The sequence below is a fragment of the Aquarana catesbeiana genome, linkage group LG10 (genome assembly GCF_042186555.1).
Source record: "Aquarana catesbeiana isolate 2022-GZ linkage group LG10, ASM4218655v1, whole genome shotgun sequence".
Lineage (NCBI taxonomy): Eukaryota > Metazoa > Chordata > Amphibia > Anura > Ranidae > Aquarana > Aquarana catesbeiana.
In genome coordinates this window covers 167,513,386-167,527,077 of record NC_133333.1, presented here as the reverse complement: position 1 = coordinate 167,527,077, position 13,692 = coordinate 167,513,386, and the positions used below count along the sequence as shown (strand labels likewise).

The following is a 13,692-nucleotide window of genomic DNA, read 5'->3' as shown; positions in this document are numbered from 1 at the left end:
ACAGTAAGACAGATAAGCATGCAGACTTTTCTTTGCAGGCTCAAAAAAGGTACCTGAAAAGCATGAAATCCAGTACAGGGTTCCTTTTTTCCATTCATAAGTAAAACTTCAAACTGTCTCCAACTGCAAACTCTTTATCACTAGACTGTGAAGCCACAAAAGTGTAGTCCAGATCTCCCAAAAGGGGTCAAAGAATTTGGCAGCTCGAACCAGCCATCAACCCATCATGCTGGTTTAGAGTTTTCAGATTTAGAGTTTTCAGAAAGATCTCTAAAGGCCCAAATATGAATCCAAGAGGCTAAATCTGATCTTCCGATAATAAGAGGATGGTGCTTTCACAACACTGCTTCCTACCGAATATGATCCAAATCGATGGAGCGTTCCCTCTGCTGGAGACTTCAAACTGAACCAGGACTTCCCACGCCCAAGACCCCAGACTAGCAGGTGTTCTTATACTTACCTCATGGACCAAAGCTGAAAGGGCAGAAAGTGTGCCCGTCTCTTAATTACACTATAGAACAGTGGTGGTCAATTGAAATTGAAAACAGTCAATTGTTGACCCACACATACACAGCACATTCTTTATTCAACCCTGAAGGATGGAGTACTAACTCTTCATAGGACTACCAGAAGGACCGTCCTTCTTATGGAACCACATACTTGTCACTATATCCTCTTCAGTTGCCCCTCTTTGTGGTCTAATGTATGGATCTATAAAAAATGCACAATTTAAAGACCAGAGTATTTTACCTTACTAAATATTTTATCCAACCTCCAAATCAGTCTTTCTCAACCGTTTTACCTCAGAGGAACCCTTGAAATATTTTTCAGGTCTTGGGAAACCCTTGCTAAAATAATTATAGCTATAGTTAGTTGTACATTAGCATGATCACTAAATTTTAGATGTTTAAATAAGTATAAATTATATGGTACACCTACTATATCTCATAGACTGGTACGATAATTTTTACACCCTCCTGATCTGTACAACATTTTTAGTAATAATCTTAAAATTAAAGAAATAATAATAGTAAAGAAATGCTGACGGCAAAAATTATGGTTTCCCCATAATAATGGTGACAGTAGAAGTGCCCCCTTACATTAGTGGTCAGTAGGCATAAAATCGATTTGCCATCGCTCACTGCTCAAGGAACACCTAGCACCCTCAGGAGGAACCCTTGGCTTCCACAAAACCATTGTTGAGAAGGGATGCTCTAAATAATTGCTTTTGTTTTTTGAAAAAGCCAGTATAAAGGAAAAGTAGGGTTAAAAAAAAGTGCTTGTGGGTTTAACTAAACATTAATGATTCTATTCTTTTTGGTCTATGTAAAGGGTGACATGACATTAGTGTGTCTTTTTCCCATTTCCTACCCTTTCTTGATCTATTGAAATCTGCAAAAAAAACAAAGGTTTGGCTTTGCATACACATTTAATTAGGCTTTTTGCTCATCATTAGCATATCACATATTTAATCAGTGTCTGTTTGTACAGGACCAGCTGGAAAGTAGAGCATCATACACAAATTTATAAGTGCAAACAGCAGCTCATTTCCATGTACTCTTTAATCAAACTGTATGCATTTTCTACTATACCAAGGGCACAAATGAGTGGTCATTCCTGAATTCCATGTGGAAATGTCCACCCTTAGTGCTTTAGTTATTCTATTACTACTCAGTTGTTCTCCATTTTGTCCTTTACTGAAGATGGGACATTCGACCTTTCAAACATTTTTCAACTTACCTGGAGACCTCAAATTGGGCGGCCTGTTCGCTATACATAATAAAGTCAACATGGTGAGCAGCTGGGGAAATAATGGAACTACCAAATGCAAAAGGTAAGATTTTCATTTTCTCTGATAGGGGCACATATAACACAACCATTGCAAGTGTACTGTTTGTAGGTAGTGCTGCTTAAAAACCCAAATGGGTCTGAAGTACATAGATAAAATAAATAGTACTCAACTTTACTAAACTTTAAATAATATAGTATAAGGGTTTTAGGATGTGGTGGGAAAGACTGTCATTCTGGATCTTTGCATTCAGTAGGATTAGAGTCTATTTACAGAGGCTATTTGGGGTACAATTGTTCCCAAGCCAGTGAGGTTGAGAAGCCCAAATTAAATGTTTCTCCCCCTTACTTACTTATGGCCTCATTCATATTATATTCTGTACAGAAAAAGTGACATATCCTGTTTCCCTGAAAATAAGACCTAGCGTGATTGTCGGTGATGACTGCAATATAAGCCCTACCCCCCCAAATAAGCCCTACCCTGTTTCCCTGAAAATAAGCCCTACCCTGAAAAGAAGACCTACAAGGACTTTAACTAGGGCTAATTTGGGGGGTAGGGCTTATATTGCAGCCATCGCCGACAATCACGCTAGGTCTTATTTTCGGGGAAACAGGGTACTTTCATACTCCTTCTTCTGTTTTACTTCAACGTATGCTTACTAGGGTAGCACCTTATAGAGGTGTGAAGTGCTTCCTTATTAGGGTACTGTAATCAGAAAGGGTAGGGAGCCTTGCCCTACAATGCACCGTATTCACTAGGCAATGATGAAAACAGGATCTCGCTTACTCACAAGCTGAAGGTGCAAAAGGGAGAGCGGGTTGTTCATGCTGAGGAAAGGGCTTCCAGACTGTACTGCTACAGGGTAAAGGTAACCTTTACCAGTTCGTTAAAACTGGAATCATTTGTTCTATTTTAGAAAAAGGACATCTTGGAAGTATAAGCATGAACTGGATACAGTTGATTTGCAATCCTGGCTTTACTACCTAAAGCATTGCCAGCCACCCTTAGGGAGGGGGAATCTATTTTAACAATAGTAATGTGCCAATCAGTTGAATGGGATCCTTAAAAGCACAAAAACTCATGAAAAAAGGTAAAAATGCAGTGCATTAATAGTGTTTTTAAAAAGCCTAGTGTAATAGATTCAACTACCAAATAAAACTGTAGAAGTCAGGTGGCCTGGGGCAACTGACCAGCGTGCTCTTTCTGAATAGTGGACCGCTTTTTGGGGGTCTGTCAGTGATTCCAATTCAAAGTGACTTTTTCAACTCATTTCACATGCAAAAGTCTTTAAATAGTGTATTTAATATTGTGTATGAAATTTGGTATACCATGTTTGTGTGATATGAGGAGGTCATGTTTCTTATAGCTAAACTCATCTATTTATACCCTATATACTATCTAGCTGCCATTAGCAGTTGCATTTTGCCAATCAATAATAATGAAAGTCAAGCCAAAAATTTATTTTCGGTTTTGAATATAACAGTGAGGAATTGAATCCCTGCCAAGTTATTGCTACTGTGTTCCCATTCTAAGGATTTGTCCTCTTTTTATTGTTGTCTGTGTTCTCAAGGACAAGATCTCCCCTCACTTCCTGTCCCCAGTGGCACCCTTCACCACAGAAATAGAAGTTGAGAGCACTATATACCAATAAAGATGAATAGTAGATGTAGTGTACCCCGTAAGGAGCTGCAGTTGAACTGGGATTCCCCACCTTGCAGAAGCAGGCACACTGAATCTTCACAGGTACTCAAGAGACAGAGAAAAGTCAGTGACTTTGTTTTTGTGGTTTATTGAGGGTTAATAACTTGGACGGGGATGAGAAATTATGGGATGCCCACTTGACTTCAGCAAAAACACTTTAGCAACTTCTTCAGGGACATCTTCCTAAACACAGTCTATATACAGCCTTCTTGACACTCCTCCTGCACTTTACTTGTTTGCAGACTCCAGCTGAATCACCGTAATGAACCTGACAGGCTCACAGTCAGATTTAGCAATGGTCTTTTGAAGGCAGGAATTGAAAGCCCTTATTATGTAGCAGTACTTAGTGATCAGCTTGCAATCTCCCTCCTGTGGCTGCTGGTCCCCTCTTCAGGCACTGCCAACCCACCTGGCTGCAACTGCCCCTTTTACTAGCCCTTCAGGCTGACTTCTCCACAGTGACTCCAGACTGACTCACACCAGCCCTCCCGGCTGACTCTGCAGGAGATCTCCCAGGGAAGGGGTGACGACTTGACACAACACTGTCTTCAGGGAGTACTGGTTATGTATTCACCCTTGTAAGTCCCCAGTAGTGCTGATCTACTCACACTGTCCTCCACTTGCTCCCATGCCTCCAGGAAGGGCTTCCTCTACTCCAGACTAGGGGGGTACCCCAGAGGGCAACCAACAGTCTCCACAGCACTATAGCTCCATCTTCCACCCAACTGTCCCTGCTGACATGGCTCATGCCTATTTATGAGGTGAACCTGCCCCCTGCTAGCCCTTTACTGGGGATTGGCTGAGGCCCTCATAAATATTCCAAACAGCTCCTCCTAAACTCCACCCACTAGCTCTAGAAGTTTCTACAATCTTCTAGACCAGAGGGAGGCACCAGAGGAGCTGTCAGGATGAGTCACCCAGCCCTGAATCACTGAATCCTGACCCAGACTTACAGCTCAGGCTTAGCCCTGAGCCAAACTAAATTTTCCTACACTAATAAACCCACCTTACATCTAGCACACAACTAGAGGGTGCTACATAGAAAATACATTCATTCAGTAAGACATTAAAGATGATTGAGAAAGCGGACATCTTACTTTAGCTGAACTCCGGCAATGAGACAAAATGTGCAAATGTGACCCCCCCCCTTTCCCCCTCCACTGCACAGGTTAAATGTTTGTTTAGTCTAGAAGTAAATAAAATAAAATTGTATTGCTTACTACCTTATAGCAGTCTCAAGCTTCAGACTGTGGGCAGTCCCTTGGCATCATCAAGCAGAGTAAAGGGATAAATCTGCATTGTATGTGAGGTTTCAAGCTTGCGACCGCAACCTGAAGCAAGGACATTGTGAGGGATTGGTTATTGGGTGTATCTGTTGAGGGACCCTGTCAGAATCAAGGATACAGAATACACCTTGTCCCTGCACCCCTAGACTAAAAAAGCATGTAACCCCTGCACTACAGGGGAGCCCACCGCAGGTAGATTTTGTCTCATTCCTGGAGTTCAGCTTTAAACACTGCCACTTTTCCCCTTTCAAAATGCAAAGTGACAGTGTCTGTGAAACCACCTTCCACTCACTGGTACTTATCTCACTAGAAATCCTCTGTCATCCCTGCCTGTAACTCAGCCAGCACAAAATACTCATGCTTTTGTGTAAGGGAGCGCATGTGACCTCCTCCTCCCACACAACAATGCTCGAGTTTAGTGACCAATCACTAGGCCTAAATACTGTCACATGATGCTGGCGGTAACATCACTGCTCCCTTTAGGCTCTGACACCAGTTGACACTGCGTATTTTGGTGTCATCTGCAATGGAGGGAGGAGCGGTGTGACATTGCGAGAAAGGGGAGTATCAGTGGGGCGGGGGCCTTGTCAAAGGCCATTGATCTTCACCCCAAAATGGGCTAAGTGAAAAAGATCTTCTTCAGGATAACTCCACTTTCATTGGAAAAAGAAATAGCAAATAAAAAAAAATAATGATATAGCATATACATTTGCTACATAAGCCATATTGTAATGGAATGTTTTAAAAATAATGTTTCCTTTTCAATGTGCAGGACTGTAATTTTCTGTAAAATTCAATGCAATATGGCAACCGGGAGTTGTTCTGTACACAATTGTTATATGGAACGCCCCCCAGAAATGTAATTTCCTGCTTGTATGATTGGCAAACAAAAGTCTCATTTTTGATAAGATACTTCGAAAGGGTCAATAATTTCTAAAGGGATTCAGATCCTGATCATTAAATCACTCCTGTTCAGATTCGCTCTGTACATCGACAACAGGTAGGAATCCACAACAAAGGTTGTTAAAATCCCTGCAATGTACATAGATCACCCAGAGGGGAGTGTTTTTTTCTCAACAAAAGTGGACATAATCTTTAGGCCTCATACACATAGGTGTTCAAATTGATGTACCTAATGTGCAGTGAGATGAGAAGTGTCCTAATGAGAAGTTGGCAGAAAAATTGCCTCTAAATTTGAGTTTTTTCACTCGCATTTATGTTTGTTAATGTGTATTTACAGGCGTATAGCATTTAGAAGCATTTGAGCATAAACCCACTCTATTGATATAATTTTCATGTATTCTAGCTACTAGAATAAATGTAAGCACTTAAGAGTGTATTTACAGTATCTCACAAAAGTGAGTACACCCCTCACATTTTTGTAAATATTGTATTCTATCTTTTCATGTGACAACACTGAAGAAGTGACACTTTGCTGCAATGTAAAGTAGTAAGTGTACAGCTTGTATAACAATGTAACTTTGCTGTCCTCTCAAAATAACTCAACACACAGCCATTAATGTCTAAACTGCTGGCAACAAAAGTGAGTACACCCCTAAGTGAAAATGTCCAAATTGGGCCCAATTAGCCATTTTTCCTCCCCGATGTCATGTGACTCATTAGTATTGCAAAGTCTCAGGTGTGAATGGGGAGCAGGTGTGTTAAATTTGGTGTTATTGCTCTCACTCTCTCATACTGGTCACTGGAAGTTAAACATGGCACCTCATGGCAAAGAACTCTCTGAGGATCTGAAAAAAAGAATTATTGCTCTACATAAAGATGGCCTAGGCTATAAGAAGATTGCCAAGACCCTAAAACTGAGCTGCAGCACGGTGGCCATGACCATACAGCTAGTTCCACTCAGAACAGGCCTTGCCATGATCGACCAAAGAAGTTGAGTGCACGTGCTCAGCTTCATATCCAGTGGTTGTCTTTGGTAAATAGACGTATGAGTGCTCCCAGCATTGCTGCAGGGGGTGAGGGGGTGGGGGGTCAGCCTGTCAGTGCTCAGACCATATGCAGCACACTGCATTAAATTGGTCTGCATGATCGTCATCCCAGAAGGAAGCCTCTTCTAAAGATGATGCACAAGAAAGCCTGTTTGCTGAAGACAAGCAGACTAAGGGCATTTATTACTGGAACCATGTCCTGTGGTCTGATGAGACCAAGAAAAACCTTTTTTGGTTCAGATAGTGTCAAGCATGTGTGGTGGCAACCAGGTGAGGAGTACAAAGACAAGTGTGTCTTGCCTACAGTCAAGCATGGTGGTGGGAGTGTCATGGTTTGAGACTGAATGAGTGCTGCCGACACTGGGGAGCTACAGTTTATTGAGGGAACCATGAATGCCAACATGTACAGTGACATACTGAAGCAGAGCATGATCCCCTCCCTTCGGAGACTGGGCCGCAGGGCAGTATTCCAACATGATAACGATCCCAAACACACCTCCAAGATGACCACTGCCTTGCTAAAGAAGCTGAGGGTAAAGGTGATGGACTGGCCAAGCATGTCTCCAGACCTAAACCCTATTGAGCATCTGTGGGGCATCCTCAAATGGAAGGTGGAGGAGCGCAAGGTCTCTAACATCCACCAGCTCCCTGATGTCGTCATGGAGGAGTGGAAGAGAACTCCAGTGGCAACCTGTGAAGCTCTGGTGAACTCCATGCCCAAGAGGGTTAAGGCAGTGCTGGAAAATAATTGTGGCCACACAAAATATTGACACTTTGGGTCCAATTTGGACATTTTCGGTTAGGGGTGTACTCACTTTTGTTGCCAGCAGTTTAGACATTAATGGCTGTGTTGAGTTATTTTGAGGGGACAGCAAATTTACACTGTTATACAAGCTGTACACTCACTACTTTACATTGTAGCAAAGTGTAATTTCTTCAGTGTCGTCACATGAAAAGATGTAATAAAATATTTACAAAAATATGAGGGGTGTACTCACTTTTGTGAGATACTGTATGTGCATTCACATGTAAATTAGGTTTATAAGCTCCTCTATACAAACAGCTTTGGGACTTACTTATTTTATTGCCTCTAAACGCTTCTCTTAAAATAATGATCTAAACATCCAACATGCATAGCCACAGAGGCTAACACCGAACTGAGTTTAAAGGCATAAAAATATATGTTGGATGTCTGTAAAACTCCCATGTGCCTTAGGACCTTAGGGATGATCTCTATATTAAAGGCAACTTCACGCAGAACTAATGTTTTTTTTCCATGGTTGCTTTTAGCATACCTCACACAGAGTAGACTAAGATAAGTTACAGATATTTATGCATTAAAAAAAATAAAAATCTGCTTTGCTGTTATATACTAAGTATGTCATGGTGTCATGGTCACAAGCTTGGGCAAATAATTTGAAAAATATTGCTACTTAAAATCATGAAGCAGCAGATCAATGTCTTACAAATTGCATTATCAATAAATTAATATATGTGAATAAAAACTAGTAAGGATAACATCCTGTGTTAATAGCATGACTGATTTTACCATTACTACTTAATTCAATTGGATCTTGCACAGCTTACCCACTCTTACTGTAAAGAACTCTTTCATATACTGAAAACACAGTTCCTATTTTATCACAGTTAAAGCTAACCTGTGTTGTGTCAATCCCTCTTTCAACAGCTTCAATGTCCATGAGTTTATTGGGTTATTGGCAATGAAGTTTACGGTGGAGGAAATTAACAACAGCAGTACCATTCTGCCCAATACCAGTCTTGGATATGAGATATATGATACCTGCTTTAATACAGATGCCACAATACAAGCAGCTTTGAAATTTCTTTCTGAGAGAGAGGATAGCTCTATCCCTGTAGTCTGTAACTACACAAATTTTGAACAACAAATCGTGGCTGTAATTGGGCCATCAACATCAGAAATGGTTGCAGCAACTGCAAAACTATTTGGCTTCTTCCTGTTACCCCAGGTAAGCTCAGTGTCACACTTATAATATTTGGTTTACACAGTGAAATTGTAAAGGGGAGTTATGATGTTAAAGGTGCGGTAATCACTAACTTCCTTGTGTACATGCTCATCAATGCCCGAGACTAGGCAGGGCTACGTTCATGTGGACAGTCAACATTATGGTGGTACCTTGGCTAAGAGAAGAGCCATATACTGTATACAGTAGTTAAATGTACAGAATCTCTCTGTAAAACGTGTTTTCCGTCGTATTTTGCATTTAGGAGGGACATTGTTAAGCCCTTGCCCTCTCCACCAGTCCAATGTACCTCTGTCACTTCATTTCAAGTGACAGAAGGAGGTCCCACCAAGCGCCTAGCGCGGACCTCATGCGTGCTCTTAATCAACTCCTTCGCTCTCCTGTACCATGTGGCCATGTACATGGCATCTCCATACTTTGGGGTTCTGTCTCGGCTGCTTTTGGAAAACTGACCGCTTGGGAAGAAGCCAGATCACCCACCCCCTTGCTACTGGAGGACCTGTCACCTTTGCCAGGTACCACGCTTCATGACTGGCTGCTATGTACTTTGCACTAGTTACCAGTTACCCATATCAACTACTGTCCTGCTCTGATGTTCCTGCTGAGATAATCTTTAATTGTGGCTTTGCTTCATACCCCATTGTGCATTACAGACCCTGTTCTTCTCATATGCCATGTACCGCCATGCACTCCTTGGATAACTTCAGACCAGGCTTAAAACGGTAAAGTATTACTAAAGGCAAAACTTTTTTAGTTTTAGATAGAGGGGGGAGAGGGATTAGAAGTTTCTATTACTGTCTGTGTCCCCATTAGGGAGATTCACCCTCTCTAATTGTCCTGTTTACCATTATCATAGAAAGTTAAAGAAAATTCAAAATTTTGGGTTGTCCCCAGAAAAGTATTAGAGGGGAAATCTTCCAATGGGGACATTACTTCTGGTAACCTGGGGATCCTTAGTTTTTCTCTCACTTCCTGTTTGGCTATTGGACAAGAAGTGATGGGAAATCTCCCCAACTGTACAAAGATGAAAAAAATAAACAGGTTTTGTAACCCTCTCTTACTCTATTCAAAATGAAAAAAAAAATGTTTAGCCTATAGTTCTACTTTAACAGCTTTACTGAAGATTCAGCAACCCAATTCAAAAGCACAGCAAACATGGAACAGAGTCCAGCACTAACTAACTAATGCAGGCTGCACAGGTTCATACTTTCCAGAGAAACAAAATCCATTTAGCTAAAGTCCAGTGATGGTAAGTTCCTAGTCCGGGGAGAATCCCAGCAGGATGACCCAGAAGGGAGCCTTGTGCTCCTGTAGCACTACATGTTCATAGCTCCCAATCATCCCTGATTTCGAGGGACTGTTCCTGATTTGGAGCAATGTCCCTCTGTCCCTCTTTTCTCCTCATCTGTCCCTCATTTTGGTCTGATCTATATAGTTGTATATAAAATGCACTTTTTATGTTTCAAATAGCGTTTCTCAGTGATAAACCTTTCATCCAATTTCAAAAGCTAGTATAAATGAATAGTAGTGGTAAACAAAAAGCACTTGTGGGTTTAGCTAATCTTTTTATTTTTTTTGTATAATTCTCATTTAAAGGGGTGTGGCAGAGGGTGTGTCCTATATATTTTTGCTAATAGTTGTCCCTGGTTCCCATCTCAAAATGTTGGATGGTATGCATGATGAAGCAGTCTTTCCGCTGTAAATCCCACGTGGAAGAGACAGAGCGACTCTGAGATCTCCCCTGTATTTATGTGGATTACAGCAGGGGGCAGGCCTTAGAAAGCCTGGGAAAGAGTCTAGATACAGTTAACCCCTTTGAATCCTGAGCAGCCTGTATTTGTCTGTATAAATACACAGTGCAATGAATACCACAACAAAAATACATTCAATGACACCCCACAAGCACCTGCTTATATGCAGTTCAGTTTTCTAAATCATAAATCCAGAATCCACATTGCCTTCCTCTCTCTGCACGACGTACTGCACTGTACAGCAAGTAACTAAAAATCCTCTACAAAATGGCGACATTGTGACTGCTGCCAGCAAAGACCTCTTCCAGACTGGGGATGGAGTAGAATATAGAATCTCAAATTCCTGCATGCATTTCTACCTCCTAGGTGCTGGGACTACAGCTAGTCTTCAGCAATCTGCATCTATAGTTGGGTTGATTAGATGTGGTGAGTGCTACAATAAATGCCTACACTCAACAATGGCATGGTTACGATGCTGCAACTAAATAAATTGGGATCCAAAGAAAAAAAAAAAAAAAGCCACAACACTCAACACCAGTCTAATTTACCCTGCTCCGAATGCATCAAAACGCTCATGGCAAAATTTCAATAATAACAATGATAAAAGAAAACAATAACAGCCATATGCTACATACAATCCTGAGGTTAATAGATTAAGTGAGGATCTAGCACTAGCATAAAAGATAATAACGTGGGTAGCCCAAAAAAATTGTCTGCAATGATCTAACTAGGAGGGTGCTGCTCTTGGACTAGAATGGGTGCTCTCCTGAATCACTGAAAAATAAAAGGAAAGACAAGAGAGCAAAACCCTATAGTCTAGTATATTAAGCAGAAATAACTATTAAATGGATAAAAATGAACTTACAAAAAATGACATGTGCTAGGCATAACAGTCTGGGTCGCCTAGAAGCCAGGAGTGATGAAGTGTGAACCAGGACCCCTGCCTTGGCCACTGGCAAGGGTATGACAGCGCACTTGAGATGGAATAAAGCCGCTGTCACTGAGGCCAGGTTCACAGCATGGGGTCCGGTGTGTTTCTGTACACCGGTTCAGGTGCGATTCAGGTCTGAATTTTTGCCTGAATTTGTACCTGAACCGGACCAAAAGAAGCACAGGACCCTTCTGCAATTCGCACCGCGCCTGCCCTGGACCTGTGTGAACCAGCTCCATTGAGATCGGTTCACAATTGCATGTCATGCGAATTGGATGCGGGGAAAGCTGCATCCAATTAGCATATGCACTATATTACCAAAAGTATTGGGACGCCTGCCTTTACACGCATATGAACTTTAATGGCATCCCAATCTTAGTCTGTAGGGTTCAATATTGAGTTGGCCCACCCTTTGCAGCTATAATAGCTTCAACTCTTCTGAGAAGGCTGTCCACAAGGTTTAGGAGTGTGTCTGTGGAAATGTTTGACCAATCTTCCAGATGCGCATTTTTTTTAGGTCAGGAACTGATGTGGATGAGAAGGCCTGGCTCGCAGTCTCAGTTCCAATTCATTCCAAAGGTGTTCTTCCTCTGAGCACTGATCCAAATCATTTGGTGGGGAGGGTGTGGGGTTGTTTTTTTTATGGTGTGGGGTTGTTTTTCAGGAGTTGGGATTGGCCCCTTAGTTCCAGTGAAGGGAACTCTTAAGGCGTCAGCATACTAAGACATTTTGGACCACTTCATGTTCCCAACTTTGTGGGAACAGTCTGGGGATGGCCCCTTCCTGTTCCAACATGACTGCGCACCAGTGCACAAAGCAAGGTCCACAAAAACATGGATGAGTGGGTTTGGGGTGAAGGAACTTGACTGGCCTGCACAGAGTCCTGATCTCAACCTGATAGAACACCTTTGAGATTAATTAGAGCAGAGACTGTGAGCCATGCCTTCTCATCCACATCAGTGCCTGACCTCACAAATGCCCTTCTGGAAGAATGGTCAAATATCCTTATAGACACACTCCTAAACTTTGTGAACAGCCTTCCCAGAAGAGTTTAAATTTTAAAAAGATGGAGCGCTAGAAACGCAGCTAGTGAGATATGAAAATAGTTCCAAGGTCCGGGTGTGCCAGTAGGCAAAGTTCATTCACTGCTGAGACCAGACCAGGGTTTCGGGGTTCTGGTCTGTATCAGTGTGGACAGCCAGCTGTAGAGAGCAGAAGCGACTCTGTGGATATGGGTGAGAGAAAGAGAGAGGAGTGGCGCCACTCTGAGTGCAGTATGTCAGTTAAAATGCATTGTTTAATAAAAGTAGGATCAACTCACATTTTGGTGAGATATACTGTGCATGGCATAAGTAGCGTGGGCTCCTGTAGTCCAGCTGGGCAGCAGTGTTGGTCAGCAGTTCCCAGCGTCTCCGGTGGTTTCCAAGCCTCCGAAGCTGAAGATGGTCACACAACAACGTCTGAGGCTGTGGAACTCGGTGTAAGTGGAGCTGGTATAAGTGGGAGTTAAAAACCAGAGTTAGAGTGTACAAGTCTTGCTGTTTGTTTGCTGTTTGTTTGCTTGCTGTTTGTTTGTTTGCTGTTTGTTTGCTGTTTGTTTGCTGATTGTTTGCTGATTGTTTGCTGGGTTGCATTTTTGGGGCTTTTCCTTTTAGTTTTTCATTTGCCTTTTGCTGTCACTTTTTAAATAGCTTTTTTTTTATTATTCTCTGGTTCCATCAGTCTATCAATTAAGGGGGGTGGTTAATTGCTCACAGGTGCCTATTTAACTGGGTGTAGGACTCAGTCTGAGCGTGCTCAGTCTGAGGCTGTGGAACTCGGTGTAAGTGGAGCTGGTATAAGTGGGAGTTAAAAACCAGAGTTAGAGTGTACAAGTCTTGCTGTTTGTATGCTATTTGTTTGCTGTTTGTTTGCTGTTTGTTTGCTTGCTGTTTGATTGTTTGCTGATTGTTTGCTGATTGTTTGCTGGGTTGCATTTTTGGGGCTTTTCCTTTTAGTTTTTTATTTGCCTTTTGCTGTCACTTTTTAAATAGCTTTTTTTTTTTTTTTCTCTGGTTCCATCAGTCTATCAATTAAGGGGGGTGGTTAATTGCTCACAGGTGCCTATTTAACTGGGTGTAGGACTCAGTCTGAGCGTGCTCAGTCTGAGGCTGTGGAACTCGGTGTAAGTGGAGCTGGTATAAGTGGGAGTTAAAAAAACAGAGTTAGAGTGTACAAGTCTTGCTGTTTGTTTTCTGTTTGTTTGCTGTTTGTTTGCTTGCTGTTTGTTTGCTGTTTGTTTG

At 41.9% G+C, this 13,692-nt stretch overlaps 1 protein-coding gene across 1 annotated transcript in view; it reads left to right on the top strand.

The window, feature by feature from the left end:
* The first annotated feature begins 1,574 nt into the window (after positions 1–1,574).
* Positions 1,575–13,692, top strand: part of LOC141111011 (taste receptor type 1 member 3-like) — a 99,020-nt gene continuing 86,902 nt past the window's right edge. The window contains 2 exon segments of the mRNA XM_073602905.1: positions 1,575–1,834; positions 8,413–8,713. Coding sequence (XP_073459006.1) covers positions 1,575–1,834; positions 8,413–8,713 — 561 coding nt within the window.